General features: G+C 38.6%; 1 protein-coding gene across 1 annotated transcript; it reads left to right on the forward strand.

The window, feature by feature from the left end:
* Positions 1-5764: 5764 nt before the first annotated feature.
* Positions 5765-9407, forward strand: LOC135155301 (uncharacterized). The gene has a single exon (XM_064104252.1). It carries the CDS (start codon positions 5765-5767, stop codon positions 6995-6997), a length of 1233 nt encoding a protein of 410 aa, XP_063960322.1. The 3' UTR covers positions 6998-9407.
* The last annotated feature ends 5857 nt before the right edge of the window (positions 9408-15264 follow it).

The raw sequence follows: 15264 nt of genomic DNA on the forward strand, positions 1-15264 counted from the left end.
AACTATTAGCATTTTTATTAGAGCAAATGTGCTTTTTAAAACACCAAAAATGCGCCGAATGCTTTGTATCTATGTGAAGAAAAAATCAAAACCACTCTACCATTTATTCAAACTCGGGGTAATATTCGTGATTCTTGGTAGCACTGCAGAGTAAAGTATTTCAAAATTGTAGAGAATTTTTTTTTTAATGGTCCATGGAATAATTCCATTTTTTAGCTTCATGAAATAACGCATCGGATCTGCAGTTAAAGTGCAGAAGATGAAAAAAATCAGCTCATACCCGCAGCTAATTAATCACCTGTTCATCCATTGTGACGTCAGCGCGCAGTGTGTAAACTATGCGCAGATCATAATGCGCACAAACATAACTGTGGAACGTCCTTAAGCATATTCTTTTGATAAAATATCCCCTTCTTTTAGTCTCTTTGAAAAGTACGATACACAACTATGTATTATAGACAGCAGTGCTAAACACCATGTACTATGTCAATTTGATCCTCTATCACCATCATTCAGTCGCCATGTTGTTAATATATGTCTTGTGCTTCTTGTAGAATTCCTCAAACTGAGAAGAACAACAATTTTGAAAAATAGTTTATGCTACTAACTCAGTGTTGAATAATGTATGAAATATGAGACATGTCAATACCTTTGATATGTATACATGCACACGCACAAAAAATGCAGAAACTTGAAGAGGTGCAGGCCCAGATAGTTGATAGGCTGGCAAACTTGGCCAAATCATCACCAACTTCTTGGGTAGGTCCTGCCGACCTGCAGGAGCCCTTATCGGAACCTATAAAGTCAATTCAGGAATTCGACATGCTCGAAACGAAACTTGCCGAGTCAGATTTTAAGAAGAGAATGGTAAGTTTGAAAATATCTGCATACTAATTTGGCATTATTTAATCATCCATTAAAATGATTGTTTTTCCTTTTTATACAGAGCACTTTGATTATCTAAACCTTGAATATCCTGAGTGTCTGATTTATGCCTTGATTGCTTTATAGCCATGTTTAAAAAAAAAGAGTGAAATGCTGTAAATTTTGCAAATGATAACTGCATCAGGGTGACACGTACGGTGAGGTTTTAGCAAGAGAATCATTCATAGTACTGTATAGAAATGAGATGGTTTAATCCTAGTTGTGTGAGAATATGCAGCATTGTAACTGATAATGGTACTTTAATTTCAGATCAACTACCTGAGTCTAGTCGGCGGGGTCAATATGGCCCAAACAAGACGGCGTATCATGAAAAAGCGGGGGTCAAATAATCTTTGGTCGGAAGGGAAAGCGCGGTCTGAATTCGACCAGATTTCATCCAGTCATTGTCAGTAAGTGATCAGTTATTATGATAAGCCAATTTCAATTTCACTTTTATACGTTTCTGAATTCACCTGATGAGTTAAAATGATTGGTGATCAATTGGAAAATGATGGCCTCTAGCAAAATAAGTGCATTACACATTTATTCAACCTGTATGTTATTGTTATCAAAAACTAGAATTTAAGCATATTCTTTTGATAAAATATCCCCTTCTTTTAGTCTCTTTGAAAAGTACGATACACAACTATGTATTATAGACAGCAGTGCTAAACACCATGTACTATGTCAATTTGATCCTCTATCACCATCATTCAGTCGCCATGTTGTTAATATATGTCTTGTGCTTCTTGTAGAATTCTTCAAACTGAAAAGAACAACAATTTTGAAAAATAGTTTATGCTACTAACTCAGTGTTGAATAATGTATGAAATATGAGACATGTCAATACCTTTGATATGATTACATGCACACGCACAAAAAATGCAGAAACTTGAAGAGGTGCAGGCCCAGATAGTTGATAGGCTGGCAAACTTGGCCAAATCATCACCAACTTCTTGGGTAGGTCCTGCTGACCTGCAGGAGCCCTTATCGGAACCTATAAAGTCAATTCAGGAATTCGACATGCTCGAAACGAAACTTGCCGAGTCAGATTTTAAGAAGAGAATGGTAAGTTTGAAAATATTTGCATACTAATTTGGCATTATTTAATCATCCCTTAAAATGATTGTTTTTTCTTTTTATACAGAGCTCTTTGATTATCGAAACCTTGAATATCCCGAGTTTCTGATTTATGCCTTGATTGCTTTATAGCCATGTTTTTAAAAAAAGAGTGAAATGCTGTAAATTTTGCAAATGATAACTGCATCAGGGTGACACGTACAGTGAGGTTTTAGCAAGAGAATCATTCATAGTACTGTATGGAAATGAGATGGTTTAATCCTAGTTGTGTGAGAATCTGCAGCATTGTAACTGATAATGGTACTTTAATTTCAGATCAACTACCTGAGTCTAGTCGGCATGGTCAATATTGCCCAAACAAGTCGGCGTATTATGAAAAAGCGGGGGTCAAATAATCTTTGGTCGGATTTCAACTTGTTTGGTCGGAAGGGAAAGCGCGGTCTGAAGTCGACCAGATTTTATCCAGTCATTGTCAGTAAGTGATCAGTTATTATGATAAGCCAATTTCAATTTCACTTTTATACGTTTCTGAATTCACCTGATGAGTTAAAATGATTGGTGATCAATTGGAAAATGATGCCTCTAGCAAAATAAGTGCATTACACATTTATTCAACCTGTATGTTATTGTTATCAAAAACTAGAATTTAAGCATATTCTTTTGATAAAATATCCCCTTATTTTAGTCTCTTTGAAAAGTACCATACACAACTATGTATTACAGACAGCAGTGCTAAACACCATGTACTATGTCAATTTGATCCTCTATCACCATCATTCAGTCGCCATGTTGTTAATATATGTCTTGTGCTTCTTGTAGATTTCCTCAAACTGAAAAAAAAAAACAATTTTGAAAAATAGTTTATGCTACTAACTCAGTGTTGAATAATGTATGAAATATGAGACATGTCAATACCTTTGATATGTATACATGCACATGCACAAAAAATGCAGAAACTTGAAGAGGTGCAGGCCCAGATAGTTGATAGGCTGGCAAACTTGGCCAAATCATCACCAACTTCTTGGCTAGGTCCTGCCGACCTGCAGGAGCCCTTATCGGAACCTATAAAGTCAATTCAGGAATTCAACATGCTCGAAACGAAACTTGCCGAGTCAGATTTTAAGAAGAGAACATAAGTTTGAAAATATTTGCATACTAATATGGCATTATTTCATCATCCCTTAAAATGATTGTTTTTCCTTTTTATACAGAGCTCTTTGATTATCGAAACCTTGAATATCCTGAGTTTCTGATTTATGCCTTGATTGCTTTATAGCCATGTTTAAAAAAAAAAGTGAAATGCTGTAAATTTTACAAATGATAACTGCATCAGGGTGACACGTACAGTGAGGTTTTAGCAAGAGAATCATTCATAGTACTGTATGGAAATGAGATGGTTTAATCCTAGTTGTGTGAGAATCTGCAGCATTGTAATTGATAATGGTACTTTCATTTCAGATCAACTACCCGAGTCTAATCGGCGGGGTCAATATTGCCCAAACAAGTCGGCGTATCATGAAAAAGCGGGGGTCAAATAATCTTTGGTCGGATTTCAACTTGTTTGGTCGGAAGGGAAACCGCGGTCTGAAGTCGACCAGATTTTATCCAGTCATTGTCAGTAAGTGATCAGTTATTATGATAAGCCAATTTCAATTTCACTTTTATACGTTTCTGAATTCACCTGATGAGTTAAAATGATTGGTGATCAATTGGAAAATGATGGCCTCTAGCAAAATAAGTGCATTACACATTTATTCAACCTGTATGTTATTGTTATCAAAAACTAGAATTTAAGCATATTCTTTTGATAAAATATCCCCTTCTTTTTATAGTGTCTTTGAAAAGTACCATACACAACTATGTATTATAGACAGCAGTGCTAAACACCATGTACTATGTCAATTTGATCCTCTATCACCATCATTCAGTCGCCATGTTGTTAATATATGTCTTGTGCTTCTTGTAGAATTCCTCAAACTGAAAAGAACACAAATTTTGAAAAAATAGTTTATGCTACTAACTCAGTGTTGAATAATGTATGAAATATGAGACATGTCAATACCTATATACTTTGATAGTATACATGCATACGCACAAAAAATTGATTTCAGCGCAATGTGCGGATGAAAGTTGGGGACGACGGATTGTACATCATAAAACAAGCGGTCCCTGGGTAGCTACTACTGGTCTTTAATTGCATCAATTGTTGATTTCCAAGTTAATGGTTTATTTATCCAAATGGTCATTGAAGCATGTCAACTACTGTTCACAAAAACTTGGCCTTTGAAGTCGCATACATATGCAGCATTGTTTTCTTCTTGTAAGGTAGCTGTTGAATTTGGCCTCTAAGGACTACTTATGTTCATGCCAATCTGAACAATGAATTACTTATGTGTATCCATGTATTTATTCAGAGAAAATGCCCATTTTTGCGAAACAAAAAAGGGGTGGGCCATAACATCGTAACCGACATACCGTTTTTCCCCTAGTACATTTGAAAAGAGTGCAATGGAATGACCCATTTGTCATTTAACCCTAACTGGGCCAGGGGACATTTCGCGCAATAAGTCTGTGTCATGAAAAGCTTTCTTCTTTCAAGTATCACGCAAGTTTTAAGACCAATTTTTTTTTTTCAGCATCCAGCCAAAAATAGCTCAAAATGGTGATTTCATGTACAAATTGGGTTTTCTGTCAAAATTTACAAATGTATAATTATTTCTGCTGTCACTGGTCAATATGAATTAAATTAGACTGTTTTAATGTCACCAACAAATTTCATTAAAATAAATAAATGTAAAGGTAAAACAACAAAGAAATACATAAGAAATTAAACAAACCAATAAAATACATAAGGAATGTGAGGCCCCCCCCCCCTCCCCTGCCATGTGATCTCCCAAAATAGCCCGGCCTAGTTAAGGTGTGTATTCTGTATTGTCCTTTTTTAATGTGTCGTAAAAAATAATGTTATTGTAATGATCCATGTGTTCGGCACTTTTGTCTTTCAGGAGCGTGCGTGAAGACCCACCAGGGTGTGAAAGAAACGGATATTGAGGAAGTTCTGGGGGACTTTCTAAAGAGAACCCCATATCTTCCAGGAGGGAGTAAATGGAGGGTAAATTCCTTTTACTTTTGTTTTTATTTTTTATAGGTTTTCAAGACGTTTTTAAAACGTTTTTAGTGCATTTTAAGGTTTTAAAAACGTTTTAAGAACGTTCCAAACATTTTTTAAAGGTTGTCTACACGTTCTAACAACGTCCACAATAAATTTAGAACGTTTTCAAAAGGTGCTTTTTGTCTCAAGCTTTTGAAAGGTTTTTAAAGGTTTTTTGTTGTTCTTTTAACCTACCACATTTTTACGTCTATAAAACGTTTTCACAAAAAACCAACTTCAGACGTTTTAAGAACGTTCATAAAACGTCCATTTGTTAGCTGGGCAAGAAAACAGTTGTCTTCATTGGAGTTTGTCTGGTTACGACAGTTTTTTTCTCTTCACGAATATTTGTGTGTAAAGAATCCATTGGTTGAAACTTGCTCGTTCATATTGATAATCTTTGTATATTTCGGATTGAATCTTCATCCATCGTTTACCCATCTTTGAGTTACTGGTTACCATGCCAAAAGCAAAGTCTAAACAGCGGTCTCCAGGACAGGGGAGGGGAAGTGGCAGTCGCGGAGCGAAGACAGGGCAGAAAAGAACATCGCTTCAGGATCGTCAACGAAAGGACAGAGAAAGGCGTCTGCCACAGTGCCATCGCTATCTATGTCAGCACCTCCAGCTGAGACGGATATTCCGGCGGAAAGACCGATTCCCACCTTGGTCGGGTCGAGATCGAGTTTTCAGCTTCCGGATGAAGGCAAAACACAGGGCCAACCAGGTGAGTCTTGGCCTTTACTAACCCCCCAATCTGTGGATGCCCCTCCCTCAATGCCCAAATTTTCACAGCCAGGCCTTCCTGCCATGCGCCATAGCATAAGCGAGCAGTTGGGCTCGAATGTACCTTTAGCTATGCAGGAATGTATCTGGAAAGGGGAGTTTGTGGAGCTGGGGGATCTGCTAAAAGCAGGATCCCCTACATGTAACGATATGACCCTCACATTAGATCAGGCTAGCGGGGGATTTCAACTGCGCCCCCATCCTCGGCTGATAGCCATCCGCTCTATCGAGCAATGGACGAGTGCGATGCTCATTTATCTTTCGATATATGCAGAGCGTCAAAACGAAAGATGTCGGGAGCTACTTAAATATACGAGTGTGGTAAGGACGGCAGCGGCCTCCAACTATAACTGGCGCGACTATGATGTTCAGTTTCGGCTACGCCACACGACTCAGCCGGAATTATCATGTGTAGTCGTGGATACAGAATTGTGGTTGCTAGCAGCAACGGCACAGCCCTTTCGAGCATACGGGGGAGGCCCATATGCTACCCAGGGCTTTCCCAGCGGAGGTCGGCAGCGACAACTCTCATTTCGAGGGAAGAGGAACTCCAGCCAAAGCCGGGGGGCTGGCCAGTCCACTAACAAGCACGGGCCACGGCTCGGCTTGTGTTTTGCATTTACTGCTAGCCGGTGCAACAGAGGAAAAAGCTGTCAGTACCGGCACAGCTGCAACCACTGCGGTGACCATTCCCATGGAGAGATCGCATGCCCATCTGTGGAGCAGCTTTATACTGAACGACAAGTCCTGTTGAGTTCTTCACGAGCCCAGAAAATATGCGCACATACGACATGGCCTGGTCTGCTTTCCAGACATTTAGGGGTGATTACCGTTTTGACACATTGCAAAGGCCTAATATTGAGCAAGTTGCGTTATTCGTTGCATATGTCTTGGCACAAATATTCTGCTAACACAATTGCCGCATACGTATCAGGACTCTCATTTTATCTGCGCAGTAACAACATGGAAGATATTACCCAATCATTTCCAATTAAACGATTAATTGATGGTTGTAGACGTCGTCATGTTCGAAAAGACCCTACTACTATTCAACAATGACAGAGGCGCAAAAAGAAGAGGTCATTGACTGGTTATTAAAAGGCAATACCTCCATCTACTTTAAAGAGAATGACAGATTATAAAGACTTGCAGAACAAAAAAGCTTTGGGAGGACAAAGCTGTTGACATGGGCGTTGACGTTGCAGTCCTTAAAAGCTTTTTTTCTAATGTATTTTATTTCTTTATGTATTTCTGTGTTTTTTCAACTTTATGTTTTTTGTTTTTTTTTATGGAAATCATTGGCAACACTATTTTCATTTCTGTCATAAATAACATGAAATCCATTGCTTTCAATCATTGAAATTAAAGGAAACCATAAGTCTTGAATTTATATCATATTATATTTTTAGGGGTTAAAATTTGCTCTAAGTTGATATATCAATCGCCAAATTTGACCCACGGGGTGATTCACATTGAACTTGCAAAGAATCTCAAAATCATGCATTATTCACGTCGTCTGCTGTCATGGGGGCAGCCATGTTTTCTTTCTCGAGCTCGCTTGCAACGTATTTGTGGACAACTCAATCGCGCGTGCTGTCAGTTCTCTACGTGAAGATGGTGCTGTGCCAAGCTTTCGGGCGTTCGAATCGGAGCGGAATATGTCGGGAAAAAAGTTTTCACCCGATTCCCGATCCAAACAGCGATGCAGGATTGTGCAAAAAATGGTTAGCTGCCATTCGTGTGGAGAAATTCAATCCGAATTCGTACCAGTATGACAGAAATAATGTGATCTGTAATGATCACTTCACGGCAAGCGACTTCATGGAGGACATTCGTGCACGGCTGATGAAAACGAAACCAAGGAAAATGTTGAAAGAAGGTGCTGTTCCTTCCATATTCGCTCATCGGGCTCCTCCGAAAGTGAGAAGGTCAACAGAGATGCTGTCTCAAAGATCTGCAAAACAGGTTAGTATAGTTTGATGCTAAAATTATAAATAACCAGTTTGAAAAAAAAATTAATGTTTGTATTATCTTTGCGTGGGTGCGCCCTTGCTTACGAATGGGGCCGGGGCCCATACACAGAGCTCTAGCTCTATCCGCCCTGCTAGCGCTCCCTGCATTCTGAACGAAAACACGGCTGTCAGCAGCTCCATGCAACTTATAAGGCGCTGATCTGGCTGCGTGATGCTGGACGTCCAGACAACAGGCCGGAAGCTCTAATTTTTTGCGCTAGAGTCAGCTGCTGATTGAGGTTGAGTGATGATGTCGCAGGTGATATAGAAATAGAATAGATCTAAAATGAAGATGCATGTATCCTATTATCATATTATACGTGAGATTATACACTCCAACAATAAATAAATCTAGAATTCTAGATCTTAAAGTTATAATTTGGAGATTTGGAAATTTTATTCAGATTTTCAATCTGGGCTTGAGGTAATACAGGCCATTTGTTTTCACCAACTGGGGAATAAACAGAAGGGAGAGCTAGACACCCTCATCCAGAGAATGGATTTCTGGGGGATCCGGAAATTTGCAGAGGCACATCCAGGTATTAACTCTATGTAACAAATACGTTGTGGAATTGGATGTTTTTACTGTACTGAAATCTTCATGTACTGGTATCACTTTCTTGCTTTTCAATTCTCACTCACGAACTTTTGAGTTCAACTGTATAAAATCATTCTAATATGTATTATGTGATTTGTATGGATTCGTCAAAATTGATCTGTCAAATATTTTTGATATGTTTTAAACAATGTGTGAATAAAATGAGTTGAATAATGTGTAAATTCATATTCTTTAATGTTTGTACAATGGTTGCTTTACATGACATTATATAAAAAAGAATGTCAAGCGGAAGAAAATAAATGATGAATTGAATCATCGACCTCTTCACATCACCTGTATGCTATACAAGCTTTATGTTCTCTACCAAACCGGACTGAACTGAGACTAAATGGCCTTGGATATGGTCACAAGAAGTTCTATTCTACATTGAAAACAAAAGCATCAACCATACATCTGATTCTACTCGATACTCGCACCACAGTCCGACAAAACCAGACTAGACAGAGACTTAATAGAGAAGAATACCAGTAGAAGTTCTATTCTCATCTGAATGAAATGGCATCAACCTTTAAAGGTACATCAGACTCTACTTACTACCCTCACCATGGTAAAAGTATGGAATGGCCAAGAAGAGTGCATTTCATTTTAAACTGGAAAATATGTGGAGAACTAAAGAAATACACGGTAGACATCCATAGCTTGCCATAACGTGCGCCCAAACAAGATGCGTGCGTCCCCACGATTGCGTATGTTCATCTATGGGTTGCGGGTATCTCATTGAAAACAGTCTTTGACATACATGTACCTTCCAAGTACAGAAACAGGTACATGTATAGTACTTGTAGTATTTTAACAAGTGGTAAACCATAAACCTTCATGTTTCTGGACAATCATGCATGAACACAAAAAGAGAGAATAGGACAGCAAGGAGTCCAAAACAGTGTAACAGTGACAGACTTACATTATATGCTCTGAAGAATTCCCTAAGGAAAGAATTACTCTACGTAAGGAATACTGGCAACTGAGTGATTATAATCATCAAAGAGATCTCTTACAGGGGCAAATATGAAAATCTGTGTCTAGCGTGAAAGAGGGCAAGAAGTCTGTTTGAGGAAGAAAAACAAAACTATCACATTCCAGGAGAATGATGTTTGAATATGAGTGTTCAAAAGTTTATTTCTCAAGAATTGTACCAGTCAAGGCAGGTGCAGGAACCCGTCGACTTGGTAGATGATGTGGAAGCAATGTTAGTCAAGGTGGTGACAGGGACACCCTTAGATTTCTCTGGTGGAAGGACGGTCACACAAGCCGTGAGCCATCAGAGTAAAGGAAGACGGTGCATCTCTTCAGTGTTACCTCATCACCAAGTATTGCTGGCCACAACCTGACGGAAAGTGGATCTAATGGATCAAATAAAGAGGAGAGAGTATACTAAATTCATAACAATGGTAATGATACCTGTTAAAAAAATTAAGTTTAAAGTGACAACCAAAGAATAAGTACAAAGAGGTATAAAGATATGCATTAAGCAGGGCCAGGACCATTGAGCTAGGAAGAGGTTCTAACGGTGCAGTTTACCTCTTCAGGCATGCGGTGACAAAAGATACCATCGCTCTGAAAAAATTGATCTGTCAAATATTTTTGATATGTTTTAAACAATGTGTGAATAAAATGAGTTGAATAATGTGTAAATTCATATTCTTTAATGTTTGTACAATGGTTGCTTTACATGACTTTATATAAAAAAGAATGTCAAGCGGAAGAAAATAAATGATGAATTGAATCATCGACCTCTTCACATCACCTGTATGCTATACAAGCTTTATGTTCTCTACCAAACCGGACTGAACTGAGACTAAATGGCCTTGGATATGGTCACAAGAAGTTCTATTCTACATTGAAAACAAAAGCATCATCCATACATCGGACTCTACTCGATACTCGCAACACAGTGGCAAAACCAGACTAGACAGAGACTTAATCGAGAAGGATACCAGTAGAAGTTCTATTCCCATCTGAATGAAATGGCATCAACCTTTAAAGGTACATCAAGACTCTAATAACTACCCACACCATGGTAAAAGTATGGAATGGCCAAGAGGAGTGCATTTCATTTTAAACTGGAAAATATGTGGAGAACTAAAATACACGGTAGACATCCATAGCTTGCCATAACGTGCGCCATCACGAGATGCATGAGTCCGCATGACTGCGTATGTTTATCTATGGGTTGCGGTTATTTCATTAAAAACAGACGTTGACATACATGTATCTTGCAAAGAACACAAACAGGTAGAGTACCTGTAGTATTTTAACAAGTGGTAAACCATAGACCTTCATGTTTCTGGACAATCATGCATGGACACAAAAAGAGAGCATAGGACAGCAAGGAGTCCAAAACAGTGTAACTGTGACAGACTTAGATTCATATGCTCTGAAGAATTCCCCGAGGAAAGAATGACTCTACGTAATGAATACTGGGAACGGAGTGATTATAATCATCAAAGAGATCTCTTACAGGGGCAAATATGAAAATCTGTGTCTAGCGTGAAAGAGGGCAAGAAGACTGTTTGAGGAAGAAAAACAAAACTATCACATTCCAGGAGAATGATGTTTGAATATGAGTGTGCAAAAGTTTATTTCTCAAGAATTGTACAAGTCAAGGCAGGTGCAGGAACCCGTCGACTTGGTAGATGATGTGGAAGCAATGTTAGTCAAGGTGGTGACAGGGACACCCTTAGATTTCTCTGGTGGAAGGACGGTCACACAAGCCGTGAGCCATCAGAGTAAAGGAAGACGGTGCATCTCTTCAGTGCTACCTCATCACCAGGTATTGCTGGCCACAACCTGATGGAAAGTGGATCTGATGGATCAAGTAAAGAGGAGAGAGTATACTAAATTCATAACAATGGTAATGATACCCGTTAAAAAAATTTAAGTTTAAAGTGACAACCAAAGAATAAGTACAAAGAGGTATAAAGATATGCATTAAGCAGGGCCAGGACCATTGAGCTAGGAAGAGGTTCTAACGGTGTAGTTTACCTCTTCAGGCATGCGGTGACAAAAGATACCATCGCTCTGAAAAAATTGATCAGTCAAATATTTTTGATATGTTTTAAACAATGTGTGAATAAAATGAGTTGAATAATGTGTAAATTCATATTCTTTAATGTTTGTACAATGGTTGCTTTACATGACTTTATATAAAAAAGAATGTCAATCGGAAGAAAATAAATGATGAATTGAATCATCGACCTCTTCACATCACCTGTATGCTATACAAGCTTTATGTTCTCTACCAAACCGGACTGAACTGAGACTAAATGGCCTTGGATATGGTCACAAGAAGTTCTATTCTACATTGAAAACAAAAGCATCAACCATACATCGGATTCTACTCGATACTCGCAACACAGTCCGACAAAACCTGACTAGACAGAGACTTAATGGAGAAGGATACCAGTAGAAGTTCTATTCTCATCTGAATGAAATGGCATCAACCTTTAAAGGTACATCAGACTCTAATTACTACCCACACCATGGTAAAAGTATGGAATGGCCAAGAAGAGTGCATTTCATTTTAAACTGGAAAATATGTGGAGAACTAATGAAATACACGGTAGACATCCATAGCTTGCCATAACGTGCGCCCAAACAAGATGCGTGCGTCCCCACGATTGCGTATGTTCATCTATGGGTTGCGGGTATCTCATTGAAAACAGTCTTTGACATACATGTACGTTCCAAGTATAGAAACAGGTACATGTATAGTACTTGTAGTATTTTAACAAGTGGTAAACCTAATGTTTGTACAATGGTTGCTTTACATGACTTTATATAAAAAAGAATGTCAATCGGAAGAAAATAAATGATGAATTGAATCATCGACCTCTTCACATCACCTGTATGCTATACAAGCTTTATGTTCTCTACCAAACAGGACTGAACTGAGACTAATTGGCCTTGGATATGGTCACAAGAAGTTCTATTCTACATTGAAAACAAAAGCATCATCCATACATCGGAGAAATCGGACTCTACTCGATACTCGCACCACAGTCCGACAAAACCAGACTAGACAGAGACTTAATGGAGAAGGATACCAGTAGAAGTTCTATTCTCATCTGAATGAAATGGCATCAACCTTTAAAGGTACATCAGACTCTAATTACTACCCACACCATGGTAAAAGTATGGAATGGCCAAGAAGAGTGCATTTCATTTTAAACTGGAAAATATGTGGAGAACTAAAGAAATACACGGTAGACATCCATAGCTTGCCATAACGTGCGCCCAAACAAGATGCGTGCGTCCCCACGATTGCGTATGTTCATCTATGGGTTGCGGGTATCTCATTGAAAACAGTCTTTGACATACATGTACCTTCCAAGTACAGAAACAGGTACATGTATAGTACTTGTAGTATTTTAACAAGTGGTAAACCATAAACCTTCATGTTTCTGTACAATCATGCTTGGACACAAAAAGAGAGCATAGGACAGCAAGGAGTCCAAAACAGTGTAACTGTGACAGATCTAGATTCAGATGCTCGGAAAAATTCCCTGAGGAAAGAATGACTCTACGTAAGGAATACTGGCAACTGAGTGATTATAATCATCAAAGAGATCTCTTACAGGGGCAAATATGAAAATCTGTGTCTAGCGTGAAAGAGGGCAAGAAGACTGTTTGAGGAAGAAAAACAAAACTATCACATTCCAGGAGAATGATGTTTGAATATGAGTGTGCAAAAGTTTATTTCTCAAGAATTGTACAAGTCAAGGCAGGTGCAGGAACCCGTCGACTTGGTAGATGATGTGAAAGCAATGTTAGTCAAGGTGGTGACAGGGACACCCTTAAATTTCTCTGGTGGAAAGACGGTCACACAAGCCGTGAGCCATCAGAGTAAAGGAAGACGGTGCATCTCTTCAGTGTTACCTCATCACCAAGTATTGCTGGCCACAACCTGACGGAAAGTGGATCTAATGGATCAAGTAAAGAGGAGAGAGTATACTAAATTCATAACAATGGTAATGATACCTGTTAAAAAAAATTTAAGTTTAAAGTGACAACCAAAGAATAAGTACAAAGAGGTATAAAGATATGCATTTAGCAGGGCCAGGACCATTGAGCTAGGAAGAGGTTCTAACGGTGCAGTTTACCTCTTCAGGCATGCGGTGACAAAAGATACCATCGCTCTGAAAAAATTGATCTGTCAAATATTTTTGATATGTTTTAAACAATGTGTGAATAAAATGAGTTGAATAATGTGTAAATTCATATTCTTTAATGTTTGTACAATGGTTGCTTTACATGACTTTATATAAAAAAGAATGTCAAGCGGAAGAAAATAAATGATGAATTGAATCATCGACCTCTTCACATCACCTGTATGCTATACAAGCTTTATGTTCTCTACCAAACCGGACTGAACTGAGACTAAATGGCCTTGGATATGGTCACAAGAAGTTCTATTCTACATTGAAAACAAAAGCATCATCCATACATCGGACTCTACTCGATACTCGCAACACAGTGGCAAAACCAGACTAGACAGAGACTTAATCGAGAAGGATACCAGTAGAAGTTCTATTCCCATCTGAATGAAATGGCATCAACCTTTAAAGGTACATCAAGACTCTAATAACTACCCACACCATGGTAAAAGTATGGAATGGCCAAGAGGAGTGCATTTCATTTTAAACTGGAAAATATGTGGAGAACTAAAATACACGGTAGACATCCATAGCTTGCCATAACGTGCGCCATCACGAGATGCATGAGTCTGCATGACTGCGTATGTTTATCTATGGGTTGCGGTTATTTCATTAAAAACAGACGTTGACATACATGTATCTTGCAAAGAACACAAACAGGTAGAGTACCTGTAGTATTTTAACAAGTGGTAAACCATAGACCTTCATGTTTCTGGACAATCATGCATGGACACAAAAAGAGAGCATAGGACAGCAAGGAGTCCAAAACAGTGTAACTGTGACAGACTTAGATTCATATGCTCTGAAGAATTCCCCGAGGAAAGAATGACTCTACGTAATGAATACTGGGAACGGAGTGATTATAATCATCAAAGAGATCTCTTACAGGGGCAAATATGAAAATCTGTGTCTAGCGTGAAAGAGGGCAAGAAGACTGTTTGAGGAAGAAAAACAAAACTATCACATTCCAGGAGAATGATGTTTGAATATGAGTGTGCAAAAGTTTATTTCTCAAGAATTGTACAAGTCAAGGCAGGTGCAGGAACCCGTCGACTTGGTAGATGATGTGGAAGCAATGTTAGTCAAGGTGGTGACAGGGACACCCTTAGATTTCTCTGGTGGAAGGACGGTCACACAAGCCGTGAGCCATCAGAGTAAAGGAAGACGGTGCATCTCTTCAGTGCTACCTCATCACCAGGTATTGCTGGCCACAACCTGATGGAAAGTGGATCTGATGGATCAAGTAAAGAGGAGAGAGTATACTAAATTCATAACAATGGTAATGATACCCGTTAAAAAAATTTAAGTTTAAAGTGACAACCAAAGAATAAGTACAAAGAGGTATAAAGATATGCATTAAGCAGGGCCAGGACCATTGAGCTAGGAAGAGGTTCTAACGGTGTAGTTTACCTCTTCAGGCATGCGGTGACAAAAGATACCATCGCTCTGAAAAAATTGATCAGTCAAATATTTTTGATATGTTTTAAACAATGTGTGAATAAAATGAGTTGAATAATGTGTAAATTCATATTCTTTAATGTT

The sequence above is a fragment of the Lytechinus pictus genome, chromosome 8, assembly GCF_037042905.1.
Source record: "Lytechinus pictus isolate F3 Inbred chromosome 8, Lp3.0, whole genome shotgun sequence".
NCBI lineage: Eukaryota > Metazoa > Echinodermata > Echinoidea > Temnopleuroida > Toxopneustidae > Lytechinus > Lytechinus pictus.